The 19,405-nt window shown below is 37.3% G+C and overlaps 1 protein-coding gene across 2 annotated transcripts in view; it reads left to right on the forward strand.

Annotated features, from left to right (window-relative positions):
• The window catches only part of CUL4A (cullin 4A), a 57,523-nt gene that overhangs the window by 31,421 nt on the left and 6,697 nt on the right, over positions 1 to 19,405 (forward strand). The window contains exons 10-18 of one of the 2 annotated variants that reach the window (XM_019746552.2): positions 1,049 to 1,167; positions 3,536 to 3,728; positions 8,676 to 8,780; positions 9,112 to 9,222; positions 9,327 to 9,412; positions 10,075 to 10,182; positions 15,372 to 15,485; positions 17,370 to 17,475; positions 17,659 to 17,828. In XM_019746552.2, coding sequence (XP_019602111.1) covers positions 1,049 to 1,167; positions 3,536 to 3,728; positions 8,676 to 8,780; positions 9,112 to 9,222; positions 9,327 to 9,412; positions 10,075 to 10,182; positions 15,372 to 15,485; positions 17,370 to 17,475; positions 17,659 to 17,828 — 1,112 coding nt within the window. Of the gene's footprint in view, positions 1 to 1,048; positions 1,168 to 3,535; positions 3,729 to 8,675; positions 8,781 to 9,111; positions 9,223 to 9,326; positions 9,413 to 10,074; positions 10,183 to 15,371; positions 15,486 to 17,369; positions 17,476 to 17,655; positions 17,829 to 19,405 lie in introns of both variants that reach the window. The other variant, XM_019746551.2, reaches the window with a different exon arrangement.

Here is a 19,405-nt window from a genome sequence, read left to right on the forward strand (position 1 = left end):
GTATGATTGTACATGAATGAGAGCTTAATTTAACGTCCACTTAAAGTGCATTTGGAATTCATACTATGTATTGTTTAAAAATGAGTCATAAAAAAAGGAACTTCGAGTAAATAAAAATTCTCGTGATTTTTTTCAAGAAATTGGTGAATTATATGTATGTAGGCGCTTTCTAATAAAATACCTAAGTGTTTTTAGAGGCATTTAAAACAGAAAACTGTAATTTTTGAATTCCTAAAGAAGACATTAGGTTTTCAGTAAGATAAATTATAAAATAAAGTAGATCAATAGATCAAAATATAATTTAGAGAAATAACAAACTTTGGAGCCTTGTTAAGGATCTGTAACTCCAGCCTACAGTGCATTTGTGCACATCTTTAAACCACCTTCAATGTGTGGACATTGTGCCCGTTTGAAGAGGAATCTGCAGCTTTATGAAGTAACATGAATAGTTCAGATTCTCGCACTTAGCTGTGTCTCCATTGGTATCATAGAGCAGGTATTTAGAAAATTTCTGGAAAGTTCTGATTGTGGTATGGTTTTAGAAAATCTTTGTAGGCATTTAAAAGCTAAAACAGGAAAAAACCTGTAAAATGCTGTGTTAAAGTACTTCAATATCTGATAAATAATAAATGTTTTTCTCTCAGTTTATTATATATGTGAGTAAAATTAATCAGTTAAAAGATTAGATTTGATAACTTATCCTTTGACAAATACACTTTCAGACTGATGGACTAAATCAGAAGTAACTTGGAATCACAAACCTCCCAGGTCAAAGAGTTGGTGTGAGTGTTTTTCAGATCACTGCTGCTTTAGTGACGTGAAAAAATAAAAAATACGTCTCCCAGCATGGTCTGAAAAATAAGATTCACCTAATAGGATCTGTCTCAGATATTGCATTAGACCAACTTGCCTATATAGAAATAAGCAATATTCCCTAAATTTCTTAATTACATATTAACCTTTTTGTGATGCACACTATATTCCAGTTTAATTTTTATTCTCACTGACTTACTGATGTGATATGCTAATATTTACCGTGTGGTCTCAGGGCTTGATCACCTGCTTGATGAGAACAGAGTGCCCGACCTCACTCAGATGTACCAGCTGTTCAGCCGAGTGAAGGGCGGGCAGCAGATCCTGCTGCAGCACTGGAGCGAGTACATCAAGGTGTGTGGGGTTTGTCTTGACAGTGATGCTAGCTGTGCTTTGCGCCGGGGTGGGTGGCCCATTGCAAGGAGACGGCAATGCCCTGGCAGAGGGAACTGGACTGTTTGGAGGTACCTCTGTTTTTCCATTGCAGGTAATCAGGTAGATAGTAGTCTTCCATTTCGTTCCAGATCACTTGTGCAAACTTTTTTTAAAGATAACACCCTTCTGAGTGTAAACATGACTTAAAAGGCTGCTGTTTGACTGTTTCTTATCAGCATAAATTAATAAGTTTAATTCTACAATCATGATTTTTAAAATGTAGTGATTTTTGTGAATCTGCTTTTCAAACATGGTATCATGCCTTTGCACAGTAAGAACTATTACACATTTTGGTACATCAGGATGGGGTATATGTTAATTTCCTAGCAATCCAGAATTTATTATTGAAACGTACACTTGTATGTTTCTGTTGCATGCATGTGTATATATGTTTATGGTTATAAAAAGGCAATAAGAAGGATCCTTATGGTGCTGGAATGTTTGGTGTCTTGACCGTGGTGATGGGTGATGGGTACACAAACCTGCACAGGTGATAAAGTCTGGAGAACTTAATCCACACACAAATGAGTTAGAGGTAAAAGTGGGACTACCTGGGTAAGATGGGTAGATTGTATTATACCAATACCCGTATCTTGGTTGTGGTGCTGCTCTGTAGTTTTGCCAGATGTTACCATCAGGAGAAAAATAGACAAAGTGTACAGGGATCTCTTCACCATTTCTACTGCATGTGAGTCTATAATTATCAGAAGAAAAATTTCAATTAAATAAAAAAGATAAAGCTTTCATGCTGCTTTATGGAATAATCAGGCCTGAAGTTGTATATTAATCGACATGTGGAAAGTTTGTACACGCACGCACACGGCCACCCCAAGATTCTATACAGTGATGTTGAGCTAAAAGTCTTAAGTGACTTAGGCTGGATCAGCAACAGAGCTTTACATTAAGGAAAGGCTAACGGAGATTTAGGGTTTTGCCAACGAGTACTCCTCAGGGAACAGGAACAGGTGCTGAACACAAAAAGTTCATCTTTGCAATTTTCAGTATGGGTAGTAAAAATCAGTGATGTAACCACCCTTCCTGAGTATCCATTCATGCTAGTCAGTTACACTATAACAAAATAGGAGATTACACTCAGCACGCTATGCCATTATCAAAATAGAGCTGATCCTTGCAGTGCGTGTACATTGTTTTTAAATGCAGTCAGTACACAGGGTACAGAGTGAGAAGTAGGTCCCACTTGTGGTCATACAGTGTCCCTCTCCAAAAGGCATTTATACCAATTTCATTTGTACCTTTTCACTAATAATCTGCTTCCACATGCATGTATGATGCATGTATGATGGGTAAGTATAAGTGTATACCAAAGACCACTTTTTCAAAAAACATATATTACATTGACTATTAATTGTATACAACACCTCTTCAGCTGGTAGTTTGTATCCTCAGCTATTGTTGCATACAGACTTTTAGTAGTGTTTAATATAGTTATTTTTGAATTAAAAATACAAGCTAAAAAACTATAGTTAGAAGTGAAGGAGAAATAAAGTAGTCAAGAAATCCAAATAGGTGTATTGGGTTAACAGGAATTCATTTCTGTTTGAGAAATTTATAAGTAAAAGTTCTTTCAAAAGCAATGGAAATATTCCCAGTAATTTATAAATTCTTCCAGAAGCATAATTGTAATGCTAAAGCATTAATTGTATGCAGTAGTCCCCTCCCTTATCCGCTGTTTCACTTCCTGTGCTTTTTTTGGTTACCCACAGTCAACTGCATTCCAAAAACATTAAATGTAAATTAAAATTCAAGAAATAAGCAATTCATAAATTTGAAATTGCAAGCCATTCTGAATGAACAGCATGGTGAAATCTCATGCTGTCCTGCTCAATCCCACTTGGGACATGAATCAACCTTTTGTTCGGTGTATCCATGCTGTATATATTACCCATGCATTAGTCACTTAGTAAGCTGTCATGGTATCAGTGCTTTTGTTCAGTTAACCCTGCTTTTACTTAATAATGGCCTAAAGCGTAAGAGTAGTGACGCTGGCAATCAGATATGCCAGAGAGAAGCTATTATAAAGTATATGTACATATAGGAAAAAACATAGTATATATATAGGGTCTGGTAATCTTCACGGTTTCAGGCATCCACTTGGGGTCTTGGAACATATTCCCCGAGGATAATGGGGCACTACAGTATTCACTTAATTTTTAGAATGCAGACTGAATTTGTGAAACTTTTAAACTCTCATGATTGTTTGATAGCAGGAGAAAATAATGTGTGGTATCATAAACCTGTTGATGACTGTGTGTGTTTGTTCTTGTAGACTTTTGGGACAACAATTGTTATCAATCCTGAAAAAGATAAAGATATGGTGCAGGACCTGCTGGATTTTAAGGACAGAGTGGACCACGTGATAGAAGTGTGCTTTCAGAGGAATGAGAAGTTCATCAACTTGATGAAGGAATCCTTTGAAACGTTTATCAACAAGAGGCCAAATAAGCCCGCAGAACTGATCGGTAGAAAAACATATTTCTATATATTTTTTTAATATGGGAAAATAAGGTATAGCTCAGGCAAACTTTTTCTCAAAATATTCAAGTTTCTTACGGGAAGGGTAGGGGAAGGATTTGTATCACACCTTATTAGGGGATAAATTTTTCAAAAAACCATGTACACATTGTGTGCATATGTATATATTATATACATACATACATATGTATGTATGTATATAAGTACATTGTATTTCCATAAGGGAGAATGTAGTAGTAATTCTGTAAAAAATGAGGCTTGACTTCACAAAAGAAGGGATGATAAAGATTTATTCTAGTGTGCATTTCCTGTTCTAGCAGCTCCAGAGCTGTATTTTGTATTGGTTCTCTGTCTTGATTACAAGCAAGTAATTTCTGCTCGAAAATTGGATTGAGAAGGTTTGTTGTATATGATGCCTGTGTGTTATGAGGATAACTTTACCAAGCTCTAGATAATACTTAACTATTTAGTCACTATCTTTGTATCCTCTAATCAGTATTAAAATAGGATAAATTGGATGGGATCTCAAAAGAGCATATTTTAAGATCCAACAGTTGGTGTTTGTTTTTTTAATATACATACACACTTGATATGAGTCTTCCTTTATCAGACATGATGGCAAACATTTTCTCCCAGTCTGTAGCGTGTGTTTTAATTCCTTAAAAGTGTATTTGAAGAGTAAATTGTTTAATGTTAACGAAGTCAATTTTATGTATTTTTTATACTTCGTGCTCTTTGTGTTCTATTTATTAGGTTGGTGCAAAAGTAATTGCGGCTTTTACAATTATTTTTAACCTGTTAAACCGCAGTTACTTTTGCACCAACCTAATGAATCTTTACCCCAAGGTCACTGATTTTTTTTCCTGTATTTTCTAGAAGTTTTATAGTTTTAGTTCTTACATTTAAGTCTATGATCCATTTTGAGTTCATTTTAGAATGTGGTGTGAGGTAGCAGTTCAGCTTCACTCTTTGCCATCTGGATATCCAATTGACCCAGCACCGTTTGTTGAAAAATATTCTTTTCCCTATTGAATTGTTTTGACACTTTTATTGAAAATCAACTAGGCCTGTTTCTGGACTCTGTTCTTTTCCATTGATCTATGTCTATCTTTATACCAGTACCACAATTTCTTGACTGCTATAAATTTATAGTGAGTGTTTTTAATTTTAAAATAAGTTTCAGGTGTACAACATTATAATTTGACATCTGTATACACTACAAAGTGATCACCCCTTAAAGTCTAATAACCATCCATGACCATGCAATTGACCCCCCTTCACCACTTAACATTATATGCTCAAAGTCCATGTTGTCATAAATGGTGAGACTTCATGCTTTTGTATGACAGTAGTATTACATTGTTTATATATTTGCAGAAGGTGCCAAAAAAATGTATACACATTTTAAGAAAGGAAAAACTGTATTAAAATTGTAATTTGTAATACTCAATATATAAACAAAACCAGTAACAAAAGATGAATACAAGTCACGTGTATACATTTTTTTGGCACCCCGGTATATGTACATGTATATACTGGGGATGCCAAAAAATGTGCCAAAAAAATGTATATATTTTTATCTTAAAATGTGTATACATTTTTTGGCACCCTCTGTATACACACACACACACATACACATATATATCGGAAGTGCCAAAAAATGTATACAGGTGGACACTTTGGTCAATGTTGCTCAAGCAGTAGTTTGCGGTAATCAGATGTGTCTGGATGCTGATGGTAACCACTTTGAGCACCTCTTGTAATTGCAGAAGTCAAATGTGACTTGTATTCATTTTTTGTTATCGGTATATATGAGCATTACAATTTTAATACAGTTTTCCTTTCCTAAAATGTGTATACATTTTTTTGGTACCCTCATATCTTCTTTATCTGTTCATCCACTGATGGACACTTGGGTTGTTTCTATATCTTGTCTAATGTAAATAATGCTGCAGTGAACATAGGGTTGCATACATCTTTTCAAATTAGTGTTTTGGGTTTCTTCACATAAGTACCCAGAAGTGGAATTGCTGAATCGTATGATGGTTCTAGTCTTAATTTTTTTGAGGAATCTCCATATTGTTTTTCATAGTGGCAGCACCAATTTACAATCCCACTAGCAGTGTACGAGGATTCCCTTTTTTCTGTATCTTCTCCAACATTTGTTATTTCTTATCTTTTTGATAATAGCCATTCTAACAGATGTGAAGTGATATATATCTCATTGTGGTTCTAATTTGCATTTCCCTAATAATGATGTTGAACATCTTTTTATGTGTTTGTTGACCATCTTTGGAAAAATGTCTACTCAGATCCTCTGCCCATTGATTGTTTTTGTTGTTGTTGTTTAGTTGTATGACTTCTTTATATATTTTGGATATTATCCAAAGTATGATTTGCAAATGTCTTCTCCCATTCAGTAGGTTGCCTTTTCATTTTGATGATGGTTTTCTTCACTGTGCAGAAGCTTTTTTGTTTGATGTAGTCCTGTTTATTTTTTTATTTTGTTTTCCTTGCCTTTGGAATCAGATCCACAAAAACAGCACTAAGACTGGTGTCAAGGAGCTTACCTCCTGTTTTCTTCTAGGAATTTTATGGTTTCAGGTCTTACACTTAATTTTTGTGTATGGTGTAAGATAGTGGTCTATTTTCATTCTTCCACAATGTGGCTGTCCAGTTTTCCCAACACCATTTATTAAAGAGACTGTCCTTTCTCCCGCATTACATATTCTTGGTTCCTTTGTCGTAAATTAATTGTCCACGTATGTGTGGGTTTATTTCTGGGACCTCAGTTCTGTTCCATTGTTCTATGTGTCTGTTTTTGTTCCTATACCATATTGTTTTGATTACTATAGCTTTGTAGTATAGCTTGAAGTCAGGCAGCATGAGTCCTCCAGCTTTGTTCTTTTTCAAGATTGCTTTGGCTGTTTGGGGTCTTTTGAGGTTCCATATACATTTTAGAATTATTTGTTCTAGGAATATGCCGTTAGAATTTTGGTAGGGATTACACTGAATCTGTAGATTGCTTTGGGTAGTATTAACATTTTAACTGTGTTACTTCTTCCAATCCCTAGCATGGAATATCTTTCCATTATTTGTGTCTTTAATTTCTTTCATTGGTGTCTTACAGTTTTCACTGCCTTAGTTAAATTTATTCCTATTTTATTCTTTTTGATATAATTGTAAATTATTGTTTTCTGATAGTTTATTAGTGTATAGCCACAAGTTTCTGTGTATTGAGTTTGTATCCTGTGACTTCACTGGATTCATTTATTCTAACAAATTTTTCATGGTCTTTTGGGTTTTCTATATATAGTATCACGTCTGCCAATAGTGACAGTTTTACTTCTTCCCTTTCAGTTTGGATACCTTTTATTTCTTCCTAATTGCTGTGGCTAGGACTTCCGATACAATGCTGAATAAAAGTGGCGAGAGTGGGCATCCTTGTCTTGTTCTTGATCTTTGAGGAAAAGCATTCAGCTTTTTATTGTTGAGCATGATGTTAGCTATGGGTTTATGTTGAGGTACGTCCTTCTATGCCCACTTTGTAGAGAGTTTTTATCATAAATGGATGTTGAATTTTACCAAATGTGTTTTCTGCATGTATAGAAACAATCATATTTTTACCATTCATTATGTTAATGTGCTATATCATATTGATTGATTGCAGATGTTTGATGTGCAGAACCATCCTTGCATACCTGTTATAAATCACACTTGGTCATGGTTTATAATTCTTTTATTGTATTGTTGAATTTGGTTTGCTAATATTTTGTTGAGAATTTTTGCATTTATGTTCATCAATGGTATTATTGGCCTGTTAATTTTTTTTTTTTTTTTTTTTTGTGTGTGTGTGTGTGTGGTTTCCTTGTCTGGTTTTGGTATGGAGGAAATGCTGGCTTTGTAAAATGTGTTTGGAATTGTTCCTCCAGTTTTTTGGAAGAGTTTGAGGATAGGTATTAATTCTTTTTTGAATGTTTGGAAGACTTCACCAATGAAGCCATCTAGTCCTAGAATTTTATTTGTTGGGAAGTTTTTGATTACTGATTCAATCTCCTTACTAGTAATTGGTCTAAATAGGTTTTTTATTTCTAAGATGAAACAGGGTTTTTTTTAAAGCCACTTTGTACAATTATTTCATAATAAAACCAAAATATATTTCAGGATTCACAGAATTTCACTAGTCAGTAAAAATTTTTAAAAATTTACAGGTGGCAAGGGCAAAGAAAGGTATGACAGTGATACAAAATTGGGCTTGTGTTAATTATTGTTAAAGGTGGATGATGGGAAGATGGAGTTCATTATACAATTATCTACTTTTGTGTATCTTCAGAATATTTTGTAATAAAAAAATACTAATAAAAGCAACAACAGAAGAAATTCATAAGGCAATTTAATTTGGCCTTTGTGCCACTTTATGGATTGTTGTTTTTCTAAACATGAATGTTTAACTCTTGGGAATTTGGGCTTCTTAGACGTCTTGGGTTCTCCCTTAAGCCAGGTCATGGTTGATTTGTGTCATCTCAAAAACAGGAAGTCAGAGTAGAATTTTTCTAATCCCTGTGTTCAGGTATAAGAGAGTGTCATCATGGATATAACCATGCGAAGCCATGAGAAAAATCCTGTCTTTTAAAGAAAGTCTTGTGTGAATTTATTTTACCACATCTTGAAGATGGGACATTCCAGTTTCTGGAGCAATAATGTGTCATGAAATCCAAGAATGTACTTAAAGTGTTTGTTCTTATATGACTTGAAAGTACATATCTTAAAAAAATCATTATTTGCCTTTTTTTAAATATATGATTTCGGAAAGGCCAGAATGTTACTGTCCAAATTTTGCTTTTAGAAATTAAATATGTCCTTTTTTCTATTTAGAAAATGCATTATATAACAAATACTAATTTTGCAAATAATTTAAACTCTTAATCTCACAGCAAAGCATGTTGATTCAAAATTGAGAGCGGGTAATAAAGAAGCAACAGATGAAGAGCTGGAGAGGATCCTCGACAAAATCATGATAATATTCAGGTTTATTCACGGTGAGAAGTACTCTGTATGTTATTTTTATTAACATTGGGCACATAGAAAATGCACATAATCAGAATATCCATATTGGGATCCTATATTTTCTTCAGAAAAATTGACTGAAACTTTCCCACTTTCATGTTAATACTGGAAATAGAGTGATGGCCTCCCACTGATTAAATTGAGAGTATTCCTTTGTGGAAGTTTAATGCACGAATTCACTGAAATTAGAGCTGGTTTGCATCAGAATGAACAAATACTTCCTAGGGTTTTTCAGCAGTTAACATGAACATTTGCGTATTAACTGTCTGATGTTTTATGTTGCTCTCATTTGGTTATAAATAGGTAAAGATGTCTTTGAAGCATTTTATAAGAAAGATTTGGCAAAAAGACTCCTTGTTGGAAAAAGTGCCTCAGTCGATGCAGAAAAATCTATGTTGTCAAAACTAAAGCACGGTAAGCATGTGGGACCTGGGGTTCTGTCCTCTCTCCGTGCTAGGAATTTTTGCACTGACAACATGTTGCCCCTGTGTTTTTACCCCCCCTCACTTGTGTCCCAGAGTGTGGTGCTGCTTTCACCAGCAAACTGGAAGGCATGTTCAAGGACATGGAGCTCTCCAAGGACATCATGGTCCATTTCAAGCAGGCAAGTTGTGTTTTTCCAAGTAAAACAGGTTTTTAAAAAGTGACTCACTTTAAATTATGTGAATGATTATGTAAATTATGTAAATAATTATATAAATTATGTAAAATCCTCATCCTTAAAAGTTACATTGTATTCAAAGAACTTAAATCCACAATGACAAAGAAAAATAATCCCAAAAAATATATAACAAAAATTTGATTTAAGGGGCGGCTGGGTGGCTCAGTTGGTTAGAGCGCGAGCTCTCAACAACAAGTTTCCAGGTTCAGTTCCCTCATGGGATGGTGGGCTGTGCCCCCTGCAACTAAGATTGAAAACAGCAGCTGGACGTGGAGCTGAGCTGCGCCCTCCACAACTAGATTGAAGGACAACTTGGAGCTGATGGGCCCTGGAGAAACATACTGTTCCCCAATATTTCCAATAAAAATTTTTTTGATTTAAGTGACTCTAATGGTACCTTACATTGGTGACATAACCAAAGTGGAAGAAAAAATATTTCAAGTGACTTTGGAACACATGTGGCTTCAGTAGAATATGTTCTAAGGACTAAAATAAATGCAAACACAAGTTAAACTGTATTTTGAAAATTATACCATTTTTTTATAAATTAGTTATTTTTTATGACATCCTAAAATAATTATTTTATCTTGATTTTCTGTTTTTAGTATATGCAGAATCAAAGTGACCCAGGCTCTATAGATCTAACAGTAAATATACTTACGATGGGATACTGGCCAACATACACACCTATGGAAGTACATTTAACTCCAGAAGTAAGTGTTTTAAAGACTATTTGTCCTTTATTTTTAATATATTAGTGCTGCCAAAGCACTATAGACTTTTTCCCTTGTTACTCCTATACCATCTTATCTTTCAGGAATTATTTAATGAGCAGTTTTTTAAAATCACACAGTCAATCCAAAATCAAAGTGATCGCTTTGGTCCCTGTCCACAGCTCCTTCTGACTCACCTATGTCCATTGGCTGACCATCTACGGGGCACTGACACAGGCGCTTGTTGTAGTAGTTATTGCTCGTCGAGCTGTAGCTGCTGCTTGTCTGGTTATTTTTTCCTTCCATTATAGACAGTGCCCAAGTCTTGTGAATGGTACTATTGAGGACTTGGGGTACTCGGGGGATTTGCAGATAGGAGGGAAAATCCCGGGCTCAGGAACTTAAAATCTAGTGGGGGAAACAACACGAGCACCATTAATTATAATGCCAGGTGATGTGGGGAAAGGGCTGGTTCCATTGTGGGATCTGTGAATTAAAGATGAGCAGGGATGAGGGCTTTCCAGCTGAGGGGCCTTCCAGAAAGGGCAAAGAAAGGCAGAGTCATGGAAACTGGGAGCCTGGGTCAGCAACAGTCCTTGAAGCTGTTTTTTCCATTTCTAAGACAGTATTCATTTCTTAATTTTCTTTTGTTCCTGAACCCACCGGTCAGTTGCTTTTGTAGTTTTTTTTCTTCACCTGTATCTTAAATGCTACCATTCTCCAGAATCCCCCCCTCAGCTCCCTTCCCATTCCCTCTCTGTGAACTCAGCCCACACCAGCTCTCAGCCTCTGGCCTATGTGTCCACTTGCCCACTTGAATGTACTCAGATGTCCCAGACTTAACATCCAAGACTGCTCCTATCACCCGTCTCCCTCTCTCCTTGAATCTCCATCATGTGGGGAGTGGTGATAGCACCTTAACCAGTTTTTCTACTAGATGTGAAGGCTCTGTATGGCCCTGCTCACCCACATGGATGTCATACTCTCTCTATTCTAAACTAGTTGTGGGCCCCAAACCCACTCAGTTCTCTCATCCTCTCAGGCCTACATATGTAATCCTCTAAATGGAAGCTCCTTCTCCAGAAAACCTCCATAAGCCATCGGTCACCAGCAGTTGGAGCTTGTTAAGACTTATCTCCCCAATCACCTTCACCAGAAAACGCTCCCTCACTTCCTCACCCCACTTCACCTCTGCTGGATGCAGACTCCACCCTGGGTGTGCCTCTCTCATGGGGCTGCAAGTTTATTCACTTCTTATTTTGGAATAGTTCAGACTTACAGGAAATTAGTAAGAATAGTTCAGAGAATTTCCAGTGCCTTTCACCCATTTTTTTCTTGTAGCACTACCACATGAGCTTCATCATTCTGTTTCCACGTATGTGCGTGCCATTTTTTTCCTGGTCCATTTGAGAATAGACCCTTACTAAAATAGAATTTACCCTTACTACTTTGGTGGGTAGTTCCAAAAACATAACTAGAGCATGTTGTCAAAGTCAGACAGTTAACACTGATGTAATACTTTCATCCAATATACAGCCATATGCTGATTCTGTCCATTGTCCCAGCTCTGTCTTCTATAGCTTTTTTTCTTGTACCACATCCAGCGCAGGACCCCACATTACATTTATTCATCTCTTTATTCTCCTTTCATCTATAACAGCTACACAGCCTTTCTTTTTCTAGGACACTGACGTGTTTTAGAAATACAGTCCAGTTTTCATAGATTGTCTCTCAGTTTGGGTTTGTTTGATTAAATTCAGGTCATGCATATCTAACCAGAATCCTTCATGGCAGATGTCATTTCTTCTCAGTATCACGTCCAGAGGCATACACTGTTCATTTGTCCCCATTGGTGATGTTACATGTAATCACTTGGTTAAGGTATTAGCCAGTTTCTCCACTCTATTGTTGGTATTTTTCCTTTTATAACAATTTGTGGGGAGATATTTCAAGACTATATAAACCTCTTATTTCCCCATCAGACTCTCACCAGCTTAATTCCTGCCTGCATGCATTTTTTATTTTGATGAGCAGTGATTTTTTTTTCCCTAACTCCATGATTTCTCTGTATTTAGAAATCGGCATTCTACTCTAAGAGTGTTCCCTTCTATCCCATTAATTATTTATTTATCTGTAACAGTATGAACTCATGGATTCTTATTTAATTATGTGATGCTCAATTTGTCCCATATTGGCTGGTAGGAGTACTTTTCAAGTGGTTCCTTGTCCTTTCAACATACTCCCTGCATTATTGGGTACTTTCTTGTTTTCTAGCAAAAGATGTTTGAGGCTTACCTTACCGTATTTTTTTAATTGTGGTAAGAGGTAACTACAGTTTACCTTTTTAAAGTGTGCAGTTCAGTGGCATTGTTATTTAACTGTCATCTCTATCTTATTCAGAACATTTTCATCATCCCAAACAGAAATCCTGGACCCATTAAGTAATCACTCCCATTCCACCTCCCACCCTCTCACCACCGTGCGCGTGCGTGTACACACACACACACAGAGCCCCAGCTCCTGGTAATCACTAATCCGCTCTCTATGGATTCGCCTATTTGGACAATTCATGTGAACAGAATGATATGTGGCCTTTTGTGTCTGACTTCTTTCGCTTAGCATGTTCTCGAGGTTTATCCATGTTGTAGCAGGTATCAGTGATTCATTCCTTTTTAAGGCTGAATAATGTTCTGTTGTATGGGTAGACCACACTTTGTTTATCCATTCATCCGTTAATGGATACTTGGGTTGTTATCACGTTCAGCTATTGTGAATAATGCTGCTGTAAACAAGAGTGCAATTTTTGTTTCAATAGCTGTGGTCAGTTCTTTGGGGTATATCCCTAGAAGCAGAATTTCTGGGTCATGTAATAATTCTGTTTAATTTTTTGAGCAACTACCAGTTTTCCACAATACATGTATCATATTACATTACCATCAGCAATACACTAGGGTTCCAGTTTCTCCACATCCTCACCAGTATTCGTTATTTTCTGTTTATTGCTCATAGCCATCTTAGTGGGTGTGAATCGATATCTCATTTTAAGAGTTCTTTATATATTCTGTATATCAGATCCATATCATGTATGTGATTTGCAAATATCTTCTCCCATTCTGTGAGTTGTCTTTTTATTTTCTTGATCGTGTCCTTTGCACAAAAGTTTTTAATTTTGATAAAGTCCAATTAATTTATTATTTCTATTGTTATTTGTACTTTTAGTGTCATTTATCTAAAATACTATTGCCAAATCCAAGGTCATGAAAATTTACTCCTATGTTTTCTTCTAAGACTTTTATAGTTTTAGCTTTTCCATTTAGGTCTTTGATCTACTTTGAGCCTGGAATGGTAATTAGCACATAGTAAGCACCCAGTGTTAGTTGCTGCTATGTTACAATCATCATTATTACCACTCCTAGGAATTAATGTCAAGGAAATAATTTTTAAGAAAGGTATACATTAAGAGTTTTATCATATTACTGACTTTTAATATTTAGGTGTGATATGGTATAGTAGATATGTTTTCTAAAAGAGCCCGTCTCTTTTAGATATGTACTAAAATACTTAGAAATGAAATGATACTATGCCCAGAATTTGATGTTGTTGGAATTGGGTAATGCGTACATGTGGTAATTGTGACTATTGAGCTAAGCTTTGAAGCATGAAAAGGAGTTTGCCAAGTAGACGTGAGGCTGACAGGCATTTCTGACAGAGGGCACCACTGACAGACGCACAGAGGCACTGAATGGGCCCATCAGGCCCAGGAACAGCAGGTATTTTGTACTCACTCAGCACCTGCTAGTACTATGCAGAGTGTACAGCACTGAAAAGCCCAGACCTGGTCCTCCCCTCTTCAAGCTCTCTGTCCAGAGGAGATATTCACAAATTGCTATAAATGGTATCAGAGCTAAGAGTGATCGGAGAAGGCTTCTCTGAGGAAGCCTGAGTAGTTATTGTTAGGGAGGTGGGTTCCCGGATCTGGTGGAGGAAACGTGTGAAAGTCTAAGGGCGGATGAGACGTGGTGCGCTCAGTGAAATGCGGGAAGGGACCATGGAGAGCCAGGGGAGGGGAGGCGTAGGAGAGGCCTTTGGGGTCAGAGGTTCCAGAGGCAAGGGACCTTGATGAGCCATAGAATTTTACTCTTAGGAAGAACTTGGAAGTAGCCAAGGGCACTGACAAGGGAATGACCAGAGTGCAAAGTGGGAGGAGTACAGGACCCTAGGGGTGCCAGTGTGGGTGGAGTGGGTGGGAAGGCAAATCTAAGAAGATTCAGAAGGCATGGACTACAGACAGAGACAGGGAAGTCCCAACAGTGAGCGTCCCGGATGTCAGGAGGGCAGGAGGAGGCTGCCGCATGGGAAGGTGTTAAGAAAGTGTTCACAAGATGAAGCCTGAAGAGAGCTGTTGGATTTGGGAGCACAAACCATTGGTGATCCTGGGTGCGGAGATGTGGAAGGAGCTAAAGAAAATAATGAGCAAAAGGAAGTTAAAGGAATAGATGTAGTACATGAGAACATGTACAGAAATGCTGTCAGAGAAATAGGAGCATTTGTCCATAAACAACAGCGATGCAGGAGTGGGAAAGGACGGGCACACCTGGAGAAGGAGCAGCTCAGGAATTTCAAAGTGAGACAACGGCAATAAAAAAACTGGCAGAAAGTTTGGAAGGTGTAATAAACCCTCCAAGAAAATGATGGCTAGCTTATGCCATACCTCCTGTGCAGGCACCATCCTGAGTGTTTTCCATTCATCCTCACTGCAGTGCGACAACAGGGGCCTTGCCGCGACCGCAGTTCATGGGTCACAGATGAGGCAGCGCGAGGCCCTCGGGCAGTTAGGACTCAGAGCTTGAGCTAAGACCTGGCAGGGTACACCTGGGCCTTCAGACAGCATCTCAGGATGGCCTCTGGCCAAGGGGAGCGCGGTGTGGGGTGTGGAGACTGCGGAATACAACCTGTTTGTACAGGAAATACCAGTTCAAGCATTATCCCAGTGTGAAGGGAAACCCAGTGTACTAGAGTGGTGGACATTTTCACAGTAAAAGAATACAGGAAAATATCCGTCAAAATAGAACTGTTCTTTTTATTCAGCTGTGAAAAATTGTAAAAACATTGTAAATTGAACAATATATGGTTCTTCAGATTAATGGTGTTTAGTATAGTTAAATTTGTTATTTTTCTGTGCTTGACAGATGATTAAACTTCAGGAAGTATTTAAGACATTTTATCTAGGAAAGCACAGTGGTCGAAAACTTCAATGGCAAACTACATTGGGACATGCTGTTTTAAAAGCAGAGTTTAAGGAAGTAAGTTCTTTCTCTATGTCATTTGTTTTTTATTTTTATAAGTATGTTAATAGAATTTTAAATTGCGTTTGAACTTTGGTAGCAAATAAAGGAAAAGAGTATTCAGTGTAACTCAACACTGGCTTTTCTGGGTCAATAAAATTAAACCGTTGAAGGATTAATATTCTAATCAATAAAAATAAAAAAGACTACCTGTTTGAAAAGCAAAGGATGTGGAGAGGCAACTCATAAAAGCAAGGCTGAAAAATCAATATCCATGAAAATGTGTTCTGCTTCTCTGACAATCAGAAGGTTGCAAATTAAAATACAGTAAAATGACTATGAAATTGATAAAGGCTAAAACTAAAAGAAACAGCAGCTCTCACCCCCTGCTGGAAGGAGTACGTGAGCTATAGGAAGGGCGGTTTGCAATGCACACGTATCTCAAACCTTCTCAGATAACACGCTTTGTGGCAATAGTTCCAGTTCTGGGAACTCATCTTAATAAGACGTTTTCACGGATTAATGAATAAGAATATTCGTTGCAGTGCTATTATTAAAAGTGATCCATTTAAGAGGAGAAATGCATACAATGTATTGATAAAAGAAGGCTGTCACATAATAGTCCCTTCATATTTGCATTTAACTTCAATTTTGTAAATAAAATTCAACGATGTACACTAAGCAAAAAAGTTATAAAACTCCTATTTTGCTAGCCTGATTATTCCCTAGCATAGATTATATATAGTTGACCCTTGAGCACCACAGGTTTGAACTGTGCAGGTCCACTTACATGCAGATTTTTTTAAAAAATGTAAGTGGATACACACAGTTCAGCCGTGTTGTTCAAGGATCAACTGTATTTTCAGTCCTCGAATACAGAGGGCCAACTGTAGTTATACAGGATTTTCAGCTGCATGGTGGTTGGTGCCCCTAACCCCCACATTGTTCAAGGGTCAACTGTATATACATATATACAATTTTACATATATATATATATATATATATATATATATATGTGTGTGTGTGTGTGTGTGTGTGTGTATATATATATGTATATATATAATACATAATTTCATTGTGTTATTGTGTTGGGTTATATACATAAAATCAAACATACTAGTCTTTATTATGAGAGTATAAGATATTACAATCCCCTTAGCTGCCAACTTCAGAACTGAACGTCTGCAGGGTGATCACATGACTATAGTTCTTGCCTTCCGTGGCTAGGCCTGAGGAGGAAACACTCACACAGGATGCTTCGTCATCCACACAGAACTGCTTGCATGTGGCAAGTCTCTGCAGTGGGGACTTTTTGAATAGAGGCAGGGAATTCTGTGCGGTCCAGAGCTGGGTCTGTGTTTATCACGTATACCACAGGGATATCACGTATATGAAGGGAAGCCAGGCTGACCGTGTCTGATCATCTGTGCTTCTTCCACTGCTCATTCTTTTAACAATGGGGTTGGCTGGATCTTTTGCCAGCTTCCCCATACACATTTTGTCGTGCTTTCTCATGCTCTGCCCATTCACCCCGGTGGTGTTTCCATCGCCAGCCATTAAGAGCACGTCAGCAGGCGGAAAAGGGAGATGAGGGTGCTGTTAGGTGTGTATCAGTAATGTCTGCCTTCAAACAACGATAATCCCTGTCTTGTCCAACACAATTAACTGAAGAACTTTTTTGCTACTTTAAAAAATATATCAAGAAGAATTTTTAAGTGCAATACCAACTCGTTTTATTCTTGTATATAATTAGTAACATAATTTCTTATTTTGGTGGCTAATTAATAATTTCTTCTTCTACCCCACCCCTGCCAAAAGTTTGAAAGCCAAAAGAAGCCTCTTAAAATTTTCCAAAGATTGTGCAAACACAGCTTCACATGTGACATACGTGTTTTCTTTAAGGGAAAGAAGGAGTTCCAGGTGTCCCTCTTCCAGACTCTGGTGCTTCTCATGTTCAATGAAGGGGACGGATTCAGCTTTGAAGAAATAAAAATGGCCACTGGGATAGGTATGAAAAGCCTCTTCATGAATGTGTGGTTTGAGTGTCCTTGCTTTTGAAACATTCATTGAAGAGAAGATGTAGACTCAGCCTCTGCTCATCACACTTGAGAGCATGGTTCCTTTCATTGTTGTTGAGTGTCTTGTTCATTTTAATGCTAACCTGTGCCTGCATTTTCTCCCTGTTCAGAAGACAGTGAATTACGAAGAACGTTGCAGTCCCTGGCCTGTGGCAAAGCACGAGTTCTCATTAAAAGCCCCAAAGGAAAGGAGGTAGAAGATGGAGACAAATTCATTTTTAACGGAGAATTCAAGCACAAGTTGTTTCGAATAAAGATCAATCAAATTCAGATGAAGGAAACTGTATGTATAAACTTTCACTTTTTACTTATAGGATTAGTTTTTACAGTAATTTCTTGACTGTAGAGTTCTGAAGCATATTTCTAAAGTATCTAATTTGAATACATAATGTTTATGAGTACTCATTTTAATGTAGCTTTCATTAACTTTATATTCACAATAAGAATGAAAATCAGAAAGAAATGCATTTAACAGTTATTCCTGTTCACAAAAATGGTGTGATAAATCAGATCTTCCCCTATCAGATTCTGTTAGTGGAGTGAGCATGTCATTTCCAAAACCCAGTGACTTGTCTTTTTATTTTTGCACAGCACATGTCAGCCATTCTCCCAGCCTCAGCCGCAGCCAGGTTCCTGGGGTGAAATGGTGAGGGTTATGGGTGTCGTGGACCCCTGACATTGTATCTGCGATCTGTGTACAGACGGAGCTTCTGTAGCTTTGATCAGATTCTCAAGTGTTATGTCCGAATACAGGTTCTCGACCACTGTCCTCAGGCCCTTCCTAATGCAAAGATGCTTGCACCCCTAGGCAGTTGTCGAACATACAGGCCAGGTGGGCACATGCACCTCTGGCACCCACTTATATAATACAGTGTCCAGCCGGCCTCCTTGTACAGTAAATGAGTGAGGAGAGGCCTTTTGAAGGAGTGAGGTCAACTCAGAGAACACAACAGCTTTAATTGATCTGAGCAGCATCACAAATACTTCCTCCATCTCCAGCAGTAGACAGTGATTGCTTCGCTTATGTAGAGCTGTTCTCAGTAGCCCAGTCAGAAAATACATTCAGATCACACAAAAAGAAATACAAAAGACCAATAAATAATAAAAGATGTTCACGCTCATCAGTAATTTTTGTAAAATTCAAATTATAGTAATATTCCATTTTTCATCTATCAATTTGGGAAATGTTAAAAAGTTTGACAGTACCCAGGGTTGGCAATATATGGGAAAAGCAGCATTCTATTTTATGTTTTTTTGTTTTTTTTTAAGATGTTGGATTAGTATACTTCTTTCAGTGGGTAATTTGATATATCTGTTGAAGATTTAAATGGACAAGTTTTATACTATTAGGAATTTATGAGAGTGATTAAAAGGATATAATATTTTAGAGTTGTAATTCCCAAGTGGGACTCTCATCTCTTTCCCCGAAAGAAACCCCCTTATTGCCACATTTGTACTCATGCAGCTTTTGTCTGTGATGTATATAAACTTTTTTTAAAGTGGGATCACTCTACATATGCCATTTATTTCATATGTACCATTTGTAACCTGTTCTTATTCTTTATCGTGGGCCTCTTTGCAGGTCAGGACTTGGTTTTCAATGGGTGCACAGGAATCTGTTATGTGAGTCCGTGTGAACCCACAAGAGGTTGGCAGTGCCCTTGTTGAAAGGCATTTAGGTTGTTTCCATTTCTCTCTAGTGGAAATATGGTTACATTACACATCCTGGAACAAACATTCCTGTTGTCTGTTAAGGTTGTTAGTATAAAATCCTTGCCCTGGAATTGCTGGGTCAAAGAATGTGTACTTTTGTTAGTCTGACCACTCTTTTCCAAATGGAAGTGACAGATTTTACCAGAT

This window comes from Rhinolophus sinicus, linkage group LG04 (assembly GCF_036562045.2).
Source record: "Rhinolophus sinicus isolate RSC01 linkage group LG04, ASM3656204v1, whole genome shotgun sequence".
Taxonomy (NCBI): Eukaryota; Metazoa; Chordata; class Mammalia; order Chiroptera; family Rhinolophidae; genus Rhinolophus; species Rhinolophus sinicus.